General features: G+C 37.8%; 1 protein-coding gene across 2 annotated transcripts in view; it reads right to left on the reverse strand.

The window, feature by feature from the left end:
* Nucleotides 1-6,858, reverse strand: part of LOC126827400 (H(+)/Cl(-) exchange transporter 6) — a 51,351-nt gene extending 44,493 nt beyond the window's left edge. Inside the window, exons 1-8 of one of the 2 annotated variants that reach the window (XM_050556702.1) lie at nucleotides 6,756-6,858; nucleotides 4,890-4,958; nucleotides 4,316-4,384; nucleotides 3,127-3,192; nucleotides 2,530-2,596; nucleotides 1,583-1,689; nucleotides 1,095-1,221; nucleotides 398-465 (exon numbers count right to left, since the gene is read on the reverse strand). In XM_050556702.1, coding sequence (XP_050412659.1) covers nucleotides 398-465; nucleotides 1,095-1,221; nucleotides 1,583-1,689; nucleotides 2,530-2,596; nucleotides 3,127-3,192; nucleotides 4,316-4,384; nucleotides 4,890-4,958; nucleotides 6,756-6,839 — 657 coding nt within the window. In that variant the 5' untranslated portion in view covers nucleotides 6,840-6,858. Of the gene's footprint in view, nucleotides 1-397; nucleotides 466-1,060; nucleotides 1,222-1,582; nucleotides 1,690-2,529; nucleotides 2,597-3,126; nucleotides 3,193-4,315; nucleotides 4,385-4,889; nucleotides 4,959-6,755 lie in introns of those variants that run through there. The other variant, XM_050556703.2, reaches the window with a different exon arrangement.
* Between the last annotated feature and the right edge of the window lie 9,111 nt (nucleotides 6,859-15,969).

A 15,969-nucleotide genomic window follows, 5' to 3' on the forward strand; every position in this document is an offset into this window, starting at 1 on the left:
GTTACAATCAGTGCACACATCATGCCAAACCTTCAAAATCTGATATTTTCGCTCAAAATAAAGTAATTTGAATGACATTTTCAATATATAGCAAGAATGACCAATTTTTTATCTAAATTTTACATAATGTATCTTTAATAATTACTGGAAGAAACTATTCAACTGCAAAAGAAATTGTTTATAAGAATTTCAGTTTTACGTCATTATCAATGTAAGCCTAATTTTGATAACGGTTTTGACCATGTGAATGTGATATGTTATAATGACTACAGTTGCAAGGTTGTGATTACGTTGACAACAACAGAGAATTTTCGTAACTGGCTACTGACTGGACAATGACTTTGGAAATTACGTTGACTATTTTTAACAGTTTACTAAATAAGTTTAGGTAACTCACTTGTGGGAGTCCCGAGCCTATGATGGCGCCACTGTGGATCATCGGACCTTCTTTACCAACAAATAAACCTAACATGAATAAATACATACTATCTTTCAAAAATCGGCCAAGGTTTACGCTATTGTCAGTAAGTGTTTGAATCTTTACACAGTAGAAGTAGTTTCCCAAATATGGTAATTAAATATGACACTACAAAATGCATAAATATGAAACAGATTTATTATTAATATATTTTGGTAAACCGCTACACAAAAGCTACTAAATTCAGTATGCAATAAAATCTTAGCAGGGAATGGCATGGCTTAATTCAAGAATACAGTAATTAACATCAAGGGATAATTTGTACTAGGGTGTGTTCAGGATTTCGAGCAGCATTTGGTCCAAGATGGAGACAATATCAAGTTTGTCGTGGGGTCTCGGGGATTATCCGATAATTTGATAAATCTGTGACAATATTTCTGCATACAGAATGGAGTGAGTCCAAAAACGGCGGCATAGCTCTCGTACATAAAATTAATATGCTCTGCCCGAGCAGGGGAGCGTCCGGACCCTGCTGGACTACACCCTCCCACGCCGCCCCACTGAACACACACACCTGTTGTAATCCTGGATAGCGGAATTAACTATTAGTCCATGCATATGAACGAACAATTAATGATTTACTTGGGAGCTAATCTATCTAAGAAGTCGTCTGTACCTCCGGCTACACTAAATAAAACTCCAACGGATTTCGCAACTAAAGTCTGTAGTCTTGCAATACGTGGAATTTTAATACCATTTAAGTAACATTTAATCTCAGGAATACCCGAACCCCCAGCAACTGGCTGAAAAATATAATAAATACAAATTTACTTATTGACCCTTATCATCTTCCTGTATTTCATGTGAATGCATATTTTGGTTAATTACAACTGCATAGAGTAAAGTGTCATTTGGTATATGAGACGCTCCCTGTACGTTTCTACAACACGTATTGACAATATGTTCTTGTTTGGTGGAGATCAGTGTAAATGAAATTACATTGGCGAACTACTTTTAAAAGGTGTCTATTTACCTCATATATAGTTAAACAAGCCGTTTATAATGTTGGACGCTACATGCAAGTTTCTGCAACACGCGTAAAATAATCTTTTTTGTAGAGACACATTACATTAGTAAACTATTTTTAAAAAACTGGCTTTTTACCTCATATATAGTTAAACAAGCAGCAACAGTAACAAATGCAACATTAAATAATAACAAATAGAGAAGGGAGATAACTAAACACCCATCTTTAGAACACTGTAATATAGCTGTTACTACTGTTAAGGTGCGTATAATATAATATCTACCACATATGAACATGTATTTTGCGAATACTGCGGAGACATCCGGCACCAACAAGTGTGACAATGATGCTTTCAGTGAATTTGGTACTTATGCCCACTTGGAGTAATGCAATGGCGCGTTCTCGGTGATAACATTGGCATATCGTTGCTTCTTCAACAGAGCTCCCGGTTGTACGTGACAAGGAGTAGGATCGCCTCCGCAACCTCGTGGTTTTTTCTGGGTCCTCTGGTTTCCTACCACTGCTAAAGACCCCTACGCGAAAGCGAATTATAGAAATAAAATGGATCCGTATGTTAGTCCCGAAATGACTAACATTGAGTCGAATGGACGTTAATGTCTCTCTCTCTCTCTCTCACACACACACACTCTCTCTCTCTCTACAGAACTATAGGAGTTGTACTGGCCTGAGAGTTTTAAAAGCCACATCTTATACGCCATGTCTGCAACATCAAATCGTGATTTTCAATATTCCCAGTGTGTCTTTGACAGAATTAATGTGTGGTGCGTTTACGCGATCATGAAAACATCATTCGCACGTGTTTGTCGGGTGTACATGTAACTACAATCAGTATTTCCAGACCTGCAGATTTACAACCGACCATACATTTGTAAAAGTGGTTCGTTTTCACTGCGTCTTCGTATAAATTTCGAGTAAACACATAGTCAGATAATCACCCGATCAGCAAACTATAATGTATTTCGACATCATTTTTACCTTTGGTTTCGTATTCTATGGAATACAATTACTGCTTATTACTGAGGGACGTTGGTTTCCCGTGAGATAAATTATATATAAAGGATACATTTATCAACTGTTCCAAATTTCCAATCAGATAAAAGTTTAACAATCAGATCAATATACAGGGCAACCTGGAAATAAAACAAACGTTCGTTCATTAAATAACTTTTTGTTATATATGTACAAAGTATTTTAGTCATAGAAAATCACTGAGGATCAGAATAAGTCTGTATTACCCCCCGCCCTCCTATCACTTTCAACAAGAGCGTAAATGGGAAGCAGCAGCGGATCAGTGAGTAAGGCGCTGGCTCACTAACCAAGTTGTTCTGAGCTCGACCCTAGTATTGGCCGAGAAAGTACCCTTGGGTTTTCCAGTGTGGTGGCCCGGGGGACTACGAAAACCCGAGTATCCGTGTACACGTTGGCATGCACGTAAAATAACCCCTACCAGTTGTCTCTCATAGCACAGTGTGCCTTACGCTCGTCTTCTTTAGCGCACTCGGTACCGAAAAATAGGACGTTCAATCCCATGTCATTTCATTTCAGAGCATAAAAATATTTATTATAATAAGAACTCAATATTAATTGTAAGATCAAATCAATTATTTACAGAACGTATGTCCGAATAAATTAAAGTAATACACGGAAACGGTGAACTTACCATCCCTGTTAGGAAACCAATGGCAAATGTCATAACCCATTGAAGAATTTCTAGCTTTCTATCACTCTACAAACAAATCAACCCAACAAATTAGTTAATAATACATGTACCTGTTTATCGAAAAATGTTCTACCGTCTATTTTTGTCATAGTCCTCGAGGTGTTTCGTTTGATTATACCTAATCCCACTTAACACTGATGTAAAGGAAGCGAATTTCTGCTCCAAATTATGACTGGTCAATAGTCCGATTAACAACCAATAGCTAACTAGGTAACGACATCATTACGCTTAAAACAGAGCTCCAAATTGGACCAACCATGTTTATATAACGTTACATTATGTCCAAGTAACCAGTGCATAGCAGAATATTGCAGATAAACTAATTGCGTGACAAACGAGGCTATCAAAACGAATACAATGTAAACAATACTGTTTGAAGACGAACAATACTTTCACCTTTTTAATACCTTAAATCAATGTCCAGGGTTTTAGGGAAGACTCCAGATTAAACGAAGGGCTGTATTTGGGATAGATTTGATTGAACGGGAAAAATAGACACACTCCCTCAAAAGCTCAAGTATCAGAAGCGAATCCAGCGGAGGCCCTAGAAGGACATCTCGGGCCATTGCTTCAGGAATATGATTTTTGTTGACATTCACGTTTTTATTAGATTCTTACGTAATCATCACTGACGTAGATCAAAAATTGTCGAATTGTGTGAAATGTTTTAAAAGCACAAAATTTGGCAAAACAAGTACGATCGTACCATGGACCAGGAACTGACCAAATCGCTGCAGAATTGTTCAACGAAGAAGCGTGCCAATTTTCATGTCAATTTGAATTGACGAAGCCTTAGGCCTTTTTCAAGAGCGTCACCTCAAGAAGAGGAACAATAGATTATAACGTTCTGATTATTGTAGTGGATGGAAGAATAGCGACCGACCTCACCAGGGCGTCATTATGGCGTCACCACTTTATAAAAAATAGCTCAAAATCTTCAACTTTAACCGGTAATTCATTAGTTTTGTTACATGATAAAAAAAAGCGTGAATTTTTGTGTTAATATAACTACACCTTTAGTTTTATGTATCGAAGGAACAAATTCTTAAACTCCATGCACAAAAGCGTTATATTTGGTAACGTTGAAATCCTATAAAGTGCTGTCATATTATAGTGTATATATACTTACATGCTGTTTTTCGTATTTTTCTCTATAATCTAAATAAGGTTTGTTCCAACATCGATCATAATCTAAACTCTACAAGTTAAATAAAACAAGTTAGAAAATCAAGGGAAATAACTCCATAGGGACTCTCTTTTGGAAAGTCTTAACACGGAGAGAAGCTGTGATATAAAATAGTCATCTTAATTCTATGTTAATATCCATTAAATAAAGATGATCGAGTGCTCCCTCAATATAAACAGATCAATCTAACTAAAGAAAGGGCGACCAAAGACAGGCCCGGATTAAAACATATACAGGCCTAAGCACTCAGAAGGTGTTGGTGCCTCCATAAATGTAAACAATGAAAAAACAATCTGTTAGAGGGGGGTTTTTTTTGGCGTTTTATACACGTCATTTTATACTGAGACAAAGAAGGTAACAATAAGAAAAGACAAAAAAAACAATGAATTAATAATCAAAACTTTTTAATTAATTTTCAAATTAAATATTTTGAATTCGTTATGTAATAAAGTACGTGTTAGAATATACGATAGCTTATTTCAAAATTCCCACCATATTTAAACATAAAGGCATCTACCTCATAATCTTTATTAGAGACTTCATTATGTCCGCCATGGTGACCAGGCCGAGATCTCAATAACGGCACCTACAATATAGACAGGTGGTTTTAAAATCAATCTGGGAAATATAGAAACAAATCCACATTAAATTATACACTCTAAAACAAATATATTATATATATAGTACTTAGTCAAAGCCACTGGAATAATGGTTCCACTCTATTCAGTGTTTGGGTAAGACGCTTGCTCGCTAGTCTGGGGGTCGCGTGTTCGATCGCTGCTCTGGTCGAGGAAGTTCATCGGGATTTTCCGACGTGGTTTCCCCTTTTCAATGATGTAGGATGGAGGGCCTGACAAGGACAGCTGTCTAGTCGTTCAGATGGGACGAAAAACCGAGGTATACATTGCCGTGCACGTAAAAGATCCTTTGGCAGTTGGAATTCGATATAAGAGTAGGGCATCGTGCCTGGGCAAAATTGCCCTCATAGCACACTGTATGGTGTATGCCCGTCTTCATTAGTCCAGTCGGAGGAGAACAGTAGGACGTTAAACCCCATTCCATTTCCTATTCAGTATTTACAAAGATATGTCGAATTGGAAACTTCGCAACAGTCGATATCCTCTACAGGCGACATCAGGAGCGTGTCCAGGAATTAGATTAGCGGGGGCTCAAAGGTGGAAACAACGTCAAGTTTGGCGTTAGGTCGTGTGGGATGGGGAACTACCCGCGAATTTGATGAATTCAGAATCTTTGAGACAATAATTTTGTTTATTTAGGTGCATACATGTATAGGATTACATTGGAGTGAGTCAAAACGGTGTTATTTCTATGAATTTAGGATTTAAAAAACACTCTCTGCGCGCCAGCAGTTTGGTCCATCTCTGGACACGCGCCTGGACATCAACAAGTCAGTACTATGTAACAATATTTTAATGGGTCTCTATCTAATCTAAAAATCCAAGATGTCTACCGTTCATATTTTAGTTGTGTCTTCTCTTCTTAATTAGATGTTAATTAATCCCTTTTATTATAGTTTACCTTGAATTGAACCGTAAAACTTTAGATGTCATATGCAAAATTCGTCTACATTAGCCCAGTACAGGAGCAGAACATTAGGACGATAAACCCCATTTCATTTCACGGAAAATGCAATGCCCCCACCCCCACCCCTTGAATAGATTATTTCGTGATAATCCTCATATTTCCTATATATTCAATAGTTCGCAATTTCGGAGTAAGGGACTATGTTATTTGATAAAGGGGTCTGGCTTTTAAAACGAGACAATATCTAGATATTAACACAGACCCTACTGTAGATAGTGAATATTGGCCTCGTGTTGTGAAATATAGCAGGATGTACTTTAAAATAAATAAACATTTATGAAATGATAATAAATGTGGTTTAACTGTTCTATACCAACTGGGCTAACGAAGACGGGTATACGCCATACAGTGTGCTATGAGGGAATTTTGTCCCGACAAAACATATATGAGCTTGTATATCTGTATTCGTGATAAGTTCATAACATATGGGAAAAATATTTGTAAATGGTTGGGTTTTTTTTAAAATAAAAAGACATCGGTATTGTCAAATTCTTCCTGTTGACATGATCACTTATTGCTGGGAGATTGCCAGTTTAAATAGGTAATTAAATACACGCTGACCCGACCTACGTGCACTTGCATTCGTTTAGTACCTTTAATCACGCGTAGATATATATAACAGAGTCGTGATGATGTTTATTCATACAGTGGGCGGTGTCAAGCAGTTTAAACTCTGTGATATATATATATAGGTATATAAGTTATTCATATCAACATAGCAAGCGATCATTAATGAATTCATATCATTATATAGGAATTGAAGAGATTGGTGGCATACCCTTGAAGTTTCATTAGCGGTTCTATTAAATGATAGGCAACCAAACACTCTCCCACAACATTTTCTTATGAAGTCTGTGGCCATCTTCGCCAGCCATAACAAATCTAATCTTTGAACCGGATGTTTTGGTTTAAATAAGGTCACCGTGCATAAGATAACTGATTAACTAATTGCTATAAATAGATCGACTCGCTTTGATATAGATAAAGGCAAAGCGTCCTAGTATAATTGTTATACTGAAATAAAATGAAGTGAAATGGGGTTTATCGTGCTACTGTTCTGCTCCGACTGGGCTAATGAAGGCGGGCATGGTTCAATTTTATTTCAATAATTAGCTTGCGCGTATGTGTCTTTAGCAGTGGGGGGAAACCGGAGGGCCCGGAGAAAATCCATGAGGTTGGTCAGGCGACCGTACTCCTTGTCACGTACAACAGGGGAATCGAAACCACATCAGTTGGGTCAATGACAGACATTCTGATAGAACGTGCATGCGCTAACCATTCGGCCCTCAACACCTCCCCCCCCCCCCGGGTGTGTTATATCATGAGGGCAATTTTGCCAGGACAGCAGCGCTACGACATACTCTAATATCACATTCCAACAGTCAAGGATTCTTTTACGTGCACGCCAATACACAGGACCTCGGGTTTTCGTCCCATCCCAACGATTAGATAGCTGTCCGTGTCTAGCCCTCTGTCCTGCACCACTGACAAGGGGAAACATCGCCCGAAAATCCCAAAGAATGTCAGCGAACCCAAGACCAATTTTCATATTCATCTTAGGTTTCATTATTCTGACTAAAAAAGGCCCTATAATGATAACCCACACACTGTAAAAGGTAGTGAAATGGGGTTTAGCGTATTTTTATGTACACTAAAGGGGAAACCACACTGGAAAACCCAGAGAACTATATCCCGGATCGAAACCAGGATCTACTGGTTCGTGGGTTAGGACCTTAATTACCGAGCCACCGTAGTTCCGATACAAGCCGTGTATTTAAACTAAATTATTTTTTGTGCCTTATTGTTCAAATATTGTCCATAAATGGTTACGAGAAATCTGTAACGCCTGTTGAACCTTCATCATAGATGTCTATAAGATATTTCTTCATTTTAAATGTTTATATATATACTATTCAAAAAAAGTAGGGGATATTTGATTTTGGGGGCATAATACTAAAATATGCAAATGACTACGAAAAAAGTCACTATAGAACCTAACAGAAGAAACATTTCCAGTTACATGTGACGCCCAAACGCACCAATAGCTACCGCATGGAATGCAGGTGATGCTTGGGATCATCATGGGGGTCCAACCCAAGATTTGCACGACTCTGACTTTGAATGTTACATTCATTGTGGCATTGAATTCCAGGGTGGAAACATCAGTTTAATTGTTTTAGTGACCAGAAAACAAATTTTGATATGCGTCGGCTTACCCAAAATGAAAGGTTACGTGCCCTTGGCATGCTACAGATCGGCACAACACAGGCGGTTGTGGCGCGGACGATGAATGTTTCTCAGTCTGTCATAAGCAGGCTATGGTCCAGATACCGTGATACACAATCTGTACAGGACAGACCACGCTCAGGTCGACCAAGGGCGACAACTCAAGCCCAGGATCGATTTATCCGTACCTTGGCCTTGAGAAATCGTGTCATCACAGCAAATCAGATCAGCGCTCGTCTTCAAACAGACACTGGTGTGAGAGTGAGTGGCCAGACGATTCGGAATCGACTGCATAGGGGTCAACTTCGCGCCCGACGTCCTCGCGTGATCCCTTGTTTGAGAGATCATCACATTCAGGCAAGACGTCGTTGGTGTAGGGATCGTCAACACTGGGATAATCGACGCTGGAGCAATGTGATGTTTTCAGATGAGTCAAGGTTCACTGTTGATTTTTTGGACAGACGTAGGAGGGTGTGGCGTCGTCGAAACGAGCGCTTCCAAGACGTTAACGTCATCAGACATGATCGATTTGGGGGTGGTTCTGTTATGGTGTGGGGAGGCATCACTGTTGCTGGAAGAACGGCTTTACATGTTGTTGCAGGGCGTGTTACAGGCCAGTACTACCGGGACAACATCTTGGCAGTCCATGTTGTGCCGTTCGCACGACGTCATGGCCGCCGTTTCATCTTCCAGGATGACAACGCAAGATGTCACAGGGCCAGGATCGTTACAGGTTACCTCCAACAACAGAACATCACCACATTACCTTGGCCAGCACTGAGTCCCGACCTCTCCCCCATCGAGCATGTCTGGGACATGCTTGGACATAGGTTACGTCAACGTCAACAACGTCCTGCCAATGTCCAAGAACTTGCTGCTGCGTTGCAACAGGAATGGGACAATCTGGACCAAAATGACCTTAGACGTCTCATTAGGAGTATGCCACGTCGGATCAATGCTTGTTTGGCAAACAGAGGAGGATTTACCCGTTACTGACTTGGTTGTGATGCTGTGATAACTTTGCTGTTTGACCCCGGGTATCATTTTACCCTTATAATGGTCAGGCTGTGCCTTACTTAGTCTAACGATCATTTGGAATAAATCGATGAATGTGAACTTCATTTCATTTTGTCATTTGTTTCTTCGTCAGTTTCATTAGGTGACTTTAATAACACTTAAAAATCAAATATCCCCTACTTTTTTTGAATAGTATACTTAAACATACATTTTAACATTATAGTTTTATTTTTGTGAATTGTTTGTTTTTAAATTGAATTTTAATTTTATATGATCAATAATCTAAATACCTTTTCTGTAGTAGCACATAGAAATACACGTTATTGTAAAAACTATAGAATTTAGGCCTATACATATTAAGATGTATGAACTTAAAACTATATAATTTGTACATATTATTAAACATACATTATGCAAGAGCTAAATCTGCCTATTGCGCGGGTCTTTCTTTAGGCCTAAATTATTAATTAGACATTTATTAACGTATCCAGACCATAATCAACTCTCTATATCATCGCTAGCCTGCGATATTTACTGGATTATGAACCGATTTGCTGCTCGACTTTCGTTCATGATTTAATCATGAAATGGATAATCGAGACTATGTTTATATCTTACCGACTTTAGTAATGATGATCGGGGCTAGGTCGAAAATTCAATCGCTAAATTCTCGGTTCAGAGTGGATAAATTTGGCTGAAAGTTTCAGCAAATTCCCTTTACATTATCTCGTTTTTAACTATTATATAGTTTATCTAATCTCCGATAATGAATCTTTACAGCAATGGTGATACTTGGTTTTAATTTCTCCAACCTCGTGGGGTTTTCTCCGGATCCTCCGGTTTCCTCCCTCTGCTAAAGACCCCTACGCGCAAGCGAATTATTAAAATCAAAAATTGAACCATGTATTAGTCCCGAAATAACCTGGTTTGTGTCGAGTGGACGTTACCCCCCCCCCCCCATCTCTCTCTCTCTGGTTTTAATTTCATTTATTAATGAGACAAAGTAACATGTTTATTTCAATAGTTACGAGTGCAATCGTAACTAGGTGAATTTTACCGGTGCAGTGGCGTGTTCGCCTACTCTTTCTTTCTTTTTTTTTGTTTACAGACATGCCAATGTTTGCGTGGGCGAGCGTCTGTTTTTCGTGCCATTTAAACGGCTTCATACACTTTCCGTGCTAGCCCCACAAGCGCTTTATCCGACATTGTTGCGTATCTCTAGCAAACACGAAAGTGGTTATCCACGCTTAAAGCTCAAATAAAGCAAATAGGCAGCGTTCAGAAGAGCCTATATCCCAATACCAAAAATCGTGAGTCTGGTCAAACAATTTAGGCAACATATGGGAGAGAGAGAGAGAGAGAGAGAGAGAGAGAGCGAGAGAGAGAGAGAAAGAGAGAGATGGGGTTCAACGTCCATTCGACAAAACTATGTCATTTCGGGACTAACGTATGGTTCAATTTTATTTCAATATTTTGCTTGCGCGTAGATGTCTTCAGCAATGGGAGGACCCGGGGAAAACCCATGAGATTGGACCGGCGAATCGAAAGCACGCCAGTTGACTCAATGACAGACCTTACGATACAGTGCGCACAGGCTAACCATTCGGCCATCCAACCCCCCGCTACATCTAGAACACATAATGTTGTTGTATTGGATTTAGAACCAAGTCATGCGAGATGTCGTATGTTTAGATCTGTCAGTTTTAATCATAAGGTTATTGTCATGTTGATTCTACATAACTGACAGGACAGGAGGAAAGCAGGCTAGGAACTTTCAAACAAGGGGCGTTCTGGTTAACGAACCAATGCAATACTCAGCAAATCCCCTTGGATTCTGAAAACTTATAAATATGCTTAAACTTTTTATTGGAACTTCAAACAAAATACGACTACTTGATAAATCATGGAAAATCTGTTAATACGAAGAAAACCCTTTAAATAACCATATATAATATCGATTCAGTATTTTCACTTCGCTCCATAAAGCATCATTCAGCGCGTTAACCATGCCTCGGTTCCTTGGAATCTCAACCAAGACGAAGTTCAGACCTCTTGGGGTGTTCAAAGAATAATCTCAATAAATTTGTATTAAATGAATACATATCGTGTAATCAGACGTTGAAATGGTCAACAACGTGAAGGGACAGTAGTCTATAAAGTTAAATCAAGCGGATTTCAAGATCTTGGTTTGTTTCACTCGATCTCTTCGCGGCGGTACTTCAAGTATACAATCTAAGAGCCATCTTACAATATATATTTCACGGACTGGTTGTTTTGTATGCTTCACGTATTTAATAGAGAGGTAAAAAGAATGTTGAATTCTGGCAATTATAAACCACTTCAAGTTGCTTACAATTGATATACAGATGCACGTGTGACCAGCTATTCGAGTTTCTTCCGGCTATTTATTAAACCTATGCCAATTTACTTAATAAAAAAAAAGCCACAGATCTTTATTTGAACTATTTTGACTATTCTGAGTGATTTGAGCGATAAACAATCTGATTAAAACACAGATCCTATTTCGTTTCGTTTTTTATAGTTTAAAATTTTGTAAAAACTTGTCTTTAATTTCACTAGGATTTGGAAGAGTTATTATCATTGGCGTGTTCTGAATGATGTGAGCTATTAGCCAATGAAACGGTCTGTTACGGCGAGCTTTAGGCGTGTTTTGCACGGAACTGTGGATAATCCACTAGAAACAGCAATGCTGATTGGTTAATCAAATGTCTGACGTCATAGGGTCAAAAGCGCTAGTATGACCTCTGACGCGACCTATCGCTACAACCGGTCAGATCTTCATGTAGTGTAGGCCATCGAAAGTATAAAAACCGAAACGAAATATAGATGTATATTTTAACCAGATTGAGCGATATAAGAATCCCTTGCCAACTACAATATTGTGACAGTTAAATCTCTAATAGAAATATAAGTCCAAACATATTTCACTATTTACAAAGATATAATGAATTGAAAATTGTTATTAAAATAGCAACATTGTTATTAAAATAGTAACATTGTTATTAAAATAGTAACATTGTTATTAAGATAGTAACATTGTTATTAAAGTAGTGACATTGTTATTAATATAGTAACATTGTTATTAAAAGAGTAACATTGTTTTTAAAATAGCAACATTGTTATTAAAATAGTGACATTGTTATTAAAGTAGTGACATTGTTATTAAAGTAGTGACATTGTTATTAAAATAGCAACATTAAAATAGTGACATTGTTATTAAAATAGCAACATTGTTATTAAAATAGCAACATTGTTATTAAAATAGCAACATTGTTATTAAAATAGTAACATTGTTATTAAAATAGTAACATTGTTATTAATGTCTCTGAGTGTCATTCAAGCAATATATGAACCTCAGTATTTACAAAAATATGATGAACTGAAATACCATTGATCTATGCTGCTCGCTATGTAAATGGTACACACGTTGCATCACAAGATCTGTCACTGAGTCAAGTAGCGTGGTTTCGACTCCCCGCTTGTACGTGACAAGGAGTAGGGTCGCCTGTCCAACCTCATGGGTTTTCTCCAGGACCCCCGGTTTCCTCCCACAGCTAAAGACCCATACGCGCGAGCCAATTATTGAAATAAAATTGAACCATGTGTTAGTCTCGAAATGACCTAGTTTGTGTCGAGTGGACGTTAAAAACCCTCTCTCTCTCTCCTCCGGCATACACCAGTGTCAAGGGTATACCAGACTCGAAAATAGCTCACTCACTTTCTCAGCCCACTCAAGGGTCGACCTAGAGACTACCTGGTTAGCGGTCTATTCCATATTAATCGAGTCACCTATTTCTTCTAATATAATTAAATCATAAGTAATTTGCGGGACTAAAGGATCTACGTAAATTCTAAAAAGCCATAAAGTCTGCACGTCAGGACAAATTATCATTAAGGTCACTCAACCACATTCAGCTTGGATGGATATCGTTATAGATATACGACTGAATACCAGAATATTATTAAGGTTTACAATTGTTCATGTCTTTTTTATGTTTAGTTTGTTCAACAGATTATATAGATCAATTTGTATATGATAGTAAAACTTATTATATTTTCATCCCTGTGTACTCTTTGTATATATATAAATATGTACGTAGTGCCCTGTATGTCGTATATAACAGTAGGACCATAACTTAAATTTTATTGACATAGCAAATAATTAAAGAACAAAAAAAAACCTTCCAAAACTTTCTAGGGTTAGGTCTATAAAATAGCCTGGGAAATTCTTTTTTTTTTCATTAAAGCGTCTCTTTGTTTTCCCATCTTATTTTGAGTGGCTGTTTATAAATCTATATTGGTGAATATCTTCTTTGATGCTATCGGTCAACGAATCTACATTAAGTATTATATCCCTTGACAAAATATGCCAGGATTATGAAGGGCACTCAAGCGAGTAATAACAAGACAATTTCAAATTATATACACCAATAAAGTAAAATCTCCAAAAGGCTGTCAAATTGTAGACTAACTTTGAACCATGAACCTTAATCGTAATAACCAGGTGAGCATCAAAGGTGCCGACATTTAGGCACGCAAGGGTGGCATACTACGCACGCGCGTGTAAAATTTGTCGGGTAGGTGATGAGGCAATCTACGTGACGCAGGCTTTGTAGCCACCGGACATTGAGTAGGGGCTTCGATACACATAAACACTTCTAAAGACACGATTAGCCGCTTCGCATCGCCACGATATAAATACGTACACTCTCCTATTTAATTCATTCCTAAAGGACGAAAGCCTTGGAACTCAATGAAGATGTCATGAAGATTGATGAATAATTTGGGATGTGATTGAGCATAACTTAAGGATTAACATTCCTGCTTGAATTTAGGTTCTCCTAATTATTGTGTTGGGAGTTTCAAACATATTTGAGGACTTTCAAGAACATCTCAAAGGCCCCATCACGACCCTTGCTGAGTAAAAAAATCTGTCAATTAAAACCGTGTTTCTTTTCTGACGTATAATAACGAACATCTTCTTTGCAACTAAGTATGTATACAAAACACTTAACCAGCTCTTACGTTTAATTCTTTCATAAAAAGAACCCAATTCTGCCAAATACTCATTAATGAGCCCAAGGCGATTGTTGTAGGTGATGTGTAAACCAGTCGAAGGGTTTTGGCTGTATTCTGTTGGTGTGTTCGGGACCACATACGTTGCTAAACACCTTGTCTTTTCCATAACATAGTACAGGGCCCTTGAGAGGAACAAAATGTGCTCGGACGCGACCTTTCCCCACCCCTTTCCATCACTAGTCATATCTAGATGATTCACTAGCAGATTGCGATAAAGCGAAAACTTTTGTACATACTTATATAAGCTTCAAAGGAACAATAAAAAATTCATGCATAATTGCCCATTTTAATTTTGATATTCACGGCCTCCAGAAACTCTTATGGGCCCTGGGGTGGCGCACTGGATGATGTTACGGCGAGTATTTTGGCTTGAGGTGCACGGAACAGTGGGTAACCCACTGGAAACATCAACGCTGATTGGTTAATCAAATGTCTGGTGTCATAGGGTCAAAAGCCGTTCGTATGACCTCTGATGCATCCTTCCATTACAACCGGTCAGATCTTCATGTAGTGGAGGCCATCGAAAGTATAAAAAAAACGAAACGCAATGTAGTTCTGTGTTTTAATCAGATTGACCGGACTATATACGTTGCTAACGACCAATGGCGGATCCAGGTGGCCAATAAATGACAGTATAAAAGATTGACGTATTATTGTGTTTTTATGCAACGGTTTTAAATTTGAGAGTTTTGTTGAAGTAGCTGATGAAATTGAATGTAATATTCCGGCCCAGGTATGCGCACCAAATTTTTTTTCTCGCAGGGACCAAATATGGTGCATCCGCCACTTTGGCTAACCACCTTATTTTGTCCATTGTAACTGTTAAAAATACGTATGCCTGATAAACATTTGATTAATAATGAATGTATAATATGCGAGATACATGTCTTCAAATAAACTACTTCACCAGAATCAGGATCTCAGAAACCACCTTCCTGAAACACATATACTGTCATCCGAGCAACGATCTATATTTACTGGCGTCGTTGAACGTTACTATTTTGTATTTTTATATTTAGGGGAAATCTTAATTTCGATTATATATAATCTCCTACCAGTCTTTTTTGATATCAAAAAATATCAACACAAGTTGATAAAGTAACAAAACAAGGAGGCTCTGCCGAGTTTATTTTTACTTTATCAACAAGTGTTGATATTTGTTGATATCAAAAAAGACGAGTAGGAGATTTTATTTATGACCCAATCCCTTCTTACATGCACAAATAGATAAATATAATTCTTTGCTGTAGATTTCACTTTTACTGAACATTACGGTGTAGTGATACATCATTTTTTGACAGTAATTCAACCACTGCAAAGTCCTTTATATTGACCCAGTGTTTCCATCAAGGTCAATTGAATAACAATAGTTCATTTTTAATTTAAAAAAAGTTACTTTTAATAAGAAATGAACTGTTCTTTGAAAATAAAAAAAAAGATGAAATATATCACACAAGCGATATCTACTGTAGAATGTATTATTGGCTGATAAAATATGATAAACACCATAGTTTCCAATCAAAAGATGCTTAATTGCTGTTTTATAACATGATACAATGGTTTCCAACCAACGGATACTTGGTCCAAGACTGATCTCTATTTTATAACGGGATACAATGGTTTCCAACCAACGGATACTTGGTCCAAGA

This window comes from Patella vulgata, chromosome 7 (assembly GCF_932274485.2).
Source record: "Patella vulgata chromosome 7, xgPatVulg1.2, whole genome shotgun sequence".
In the NCBI taxonomy this organism is placed as follows: Eukaryota; Metazoa; Mollusca; class Gastropoda; family Patellidae; genus Patella; species Patella vulgata.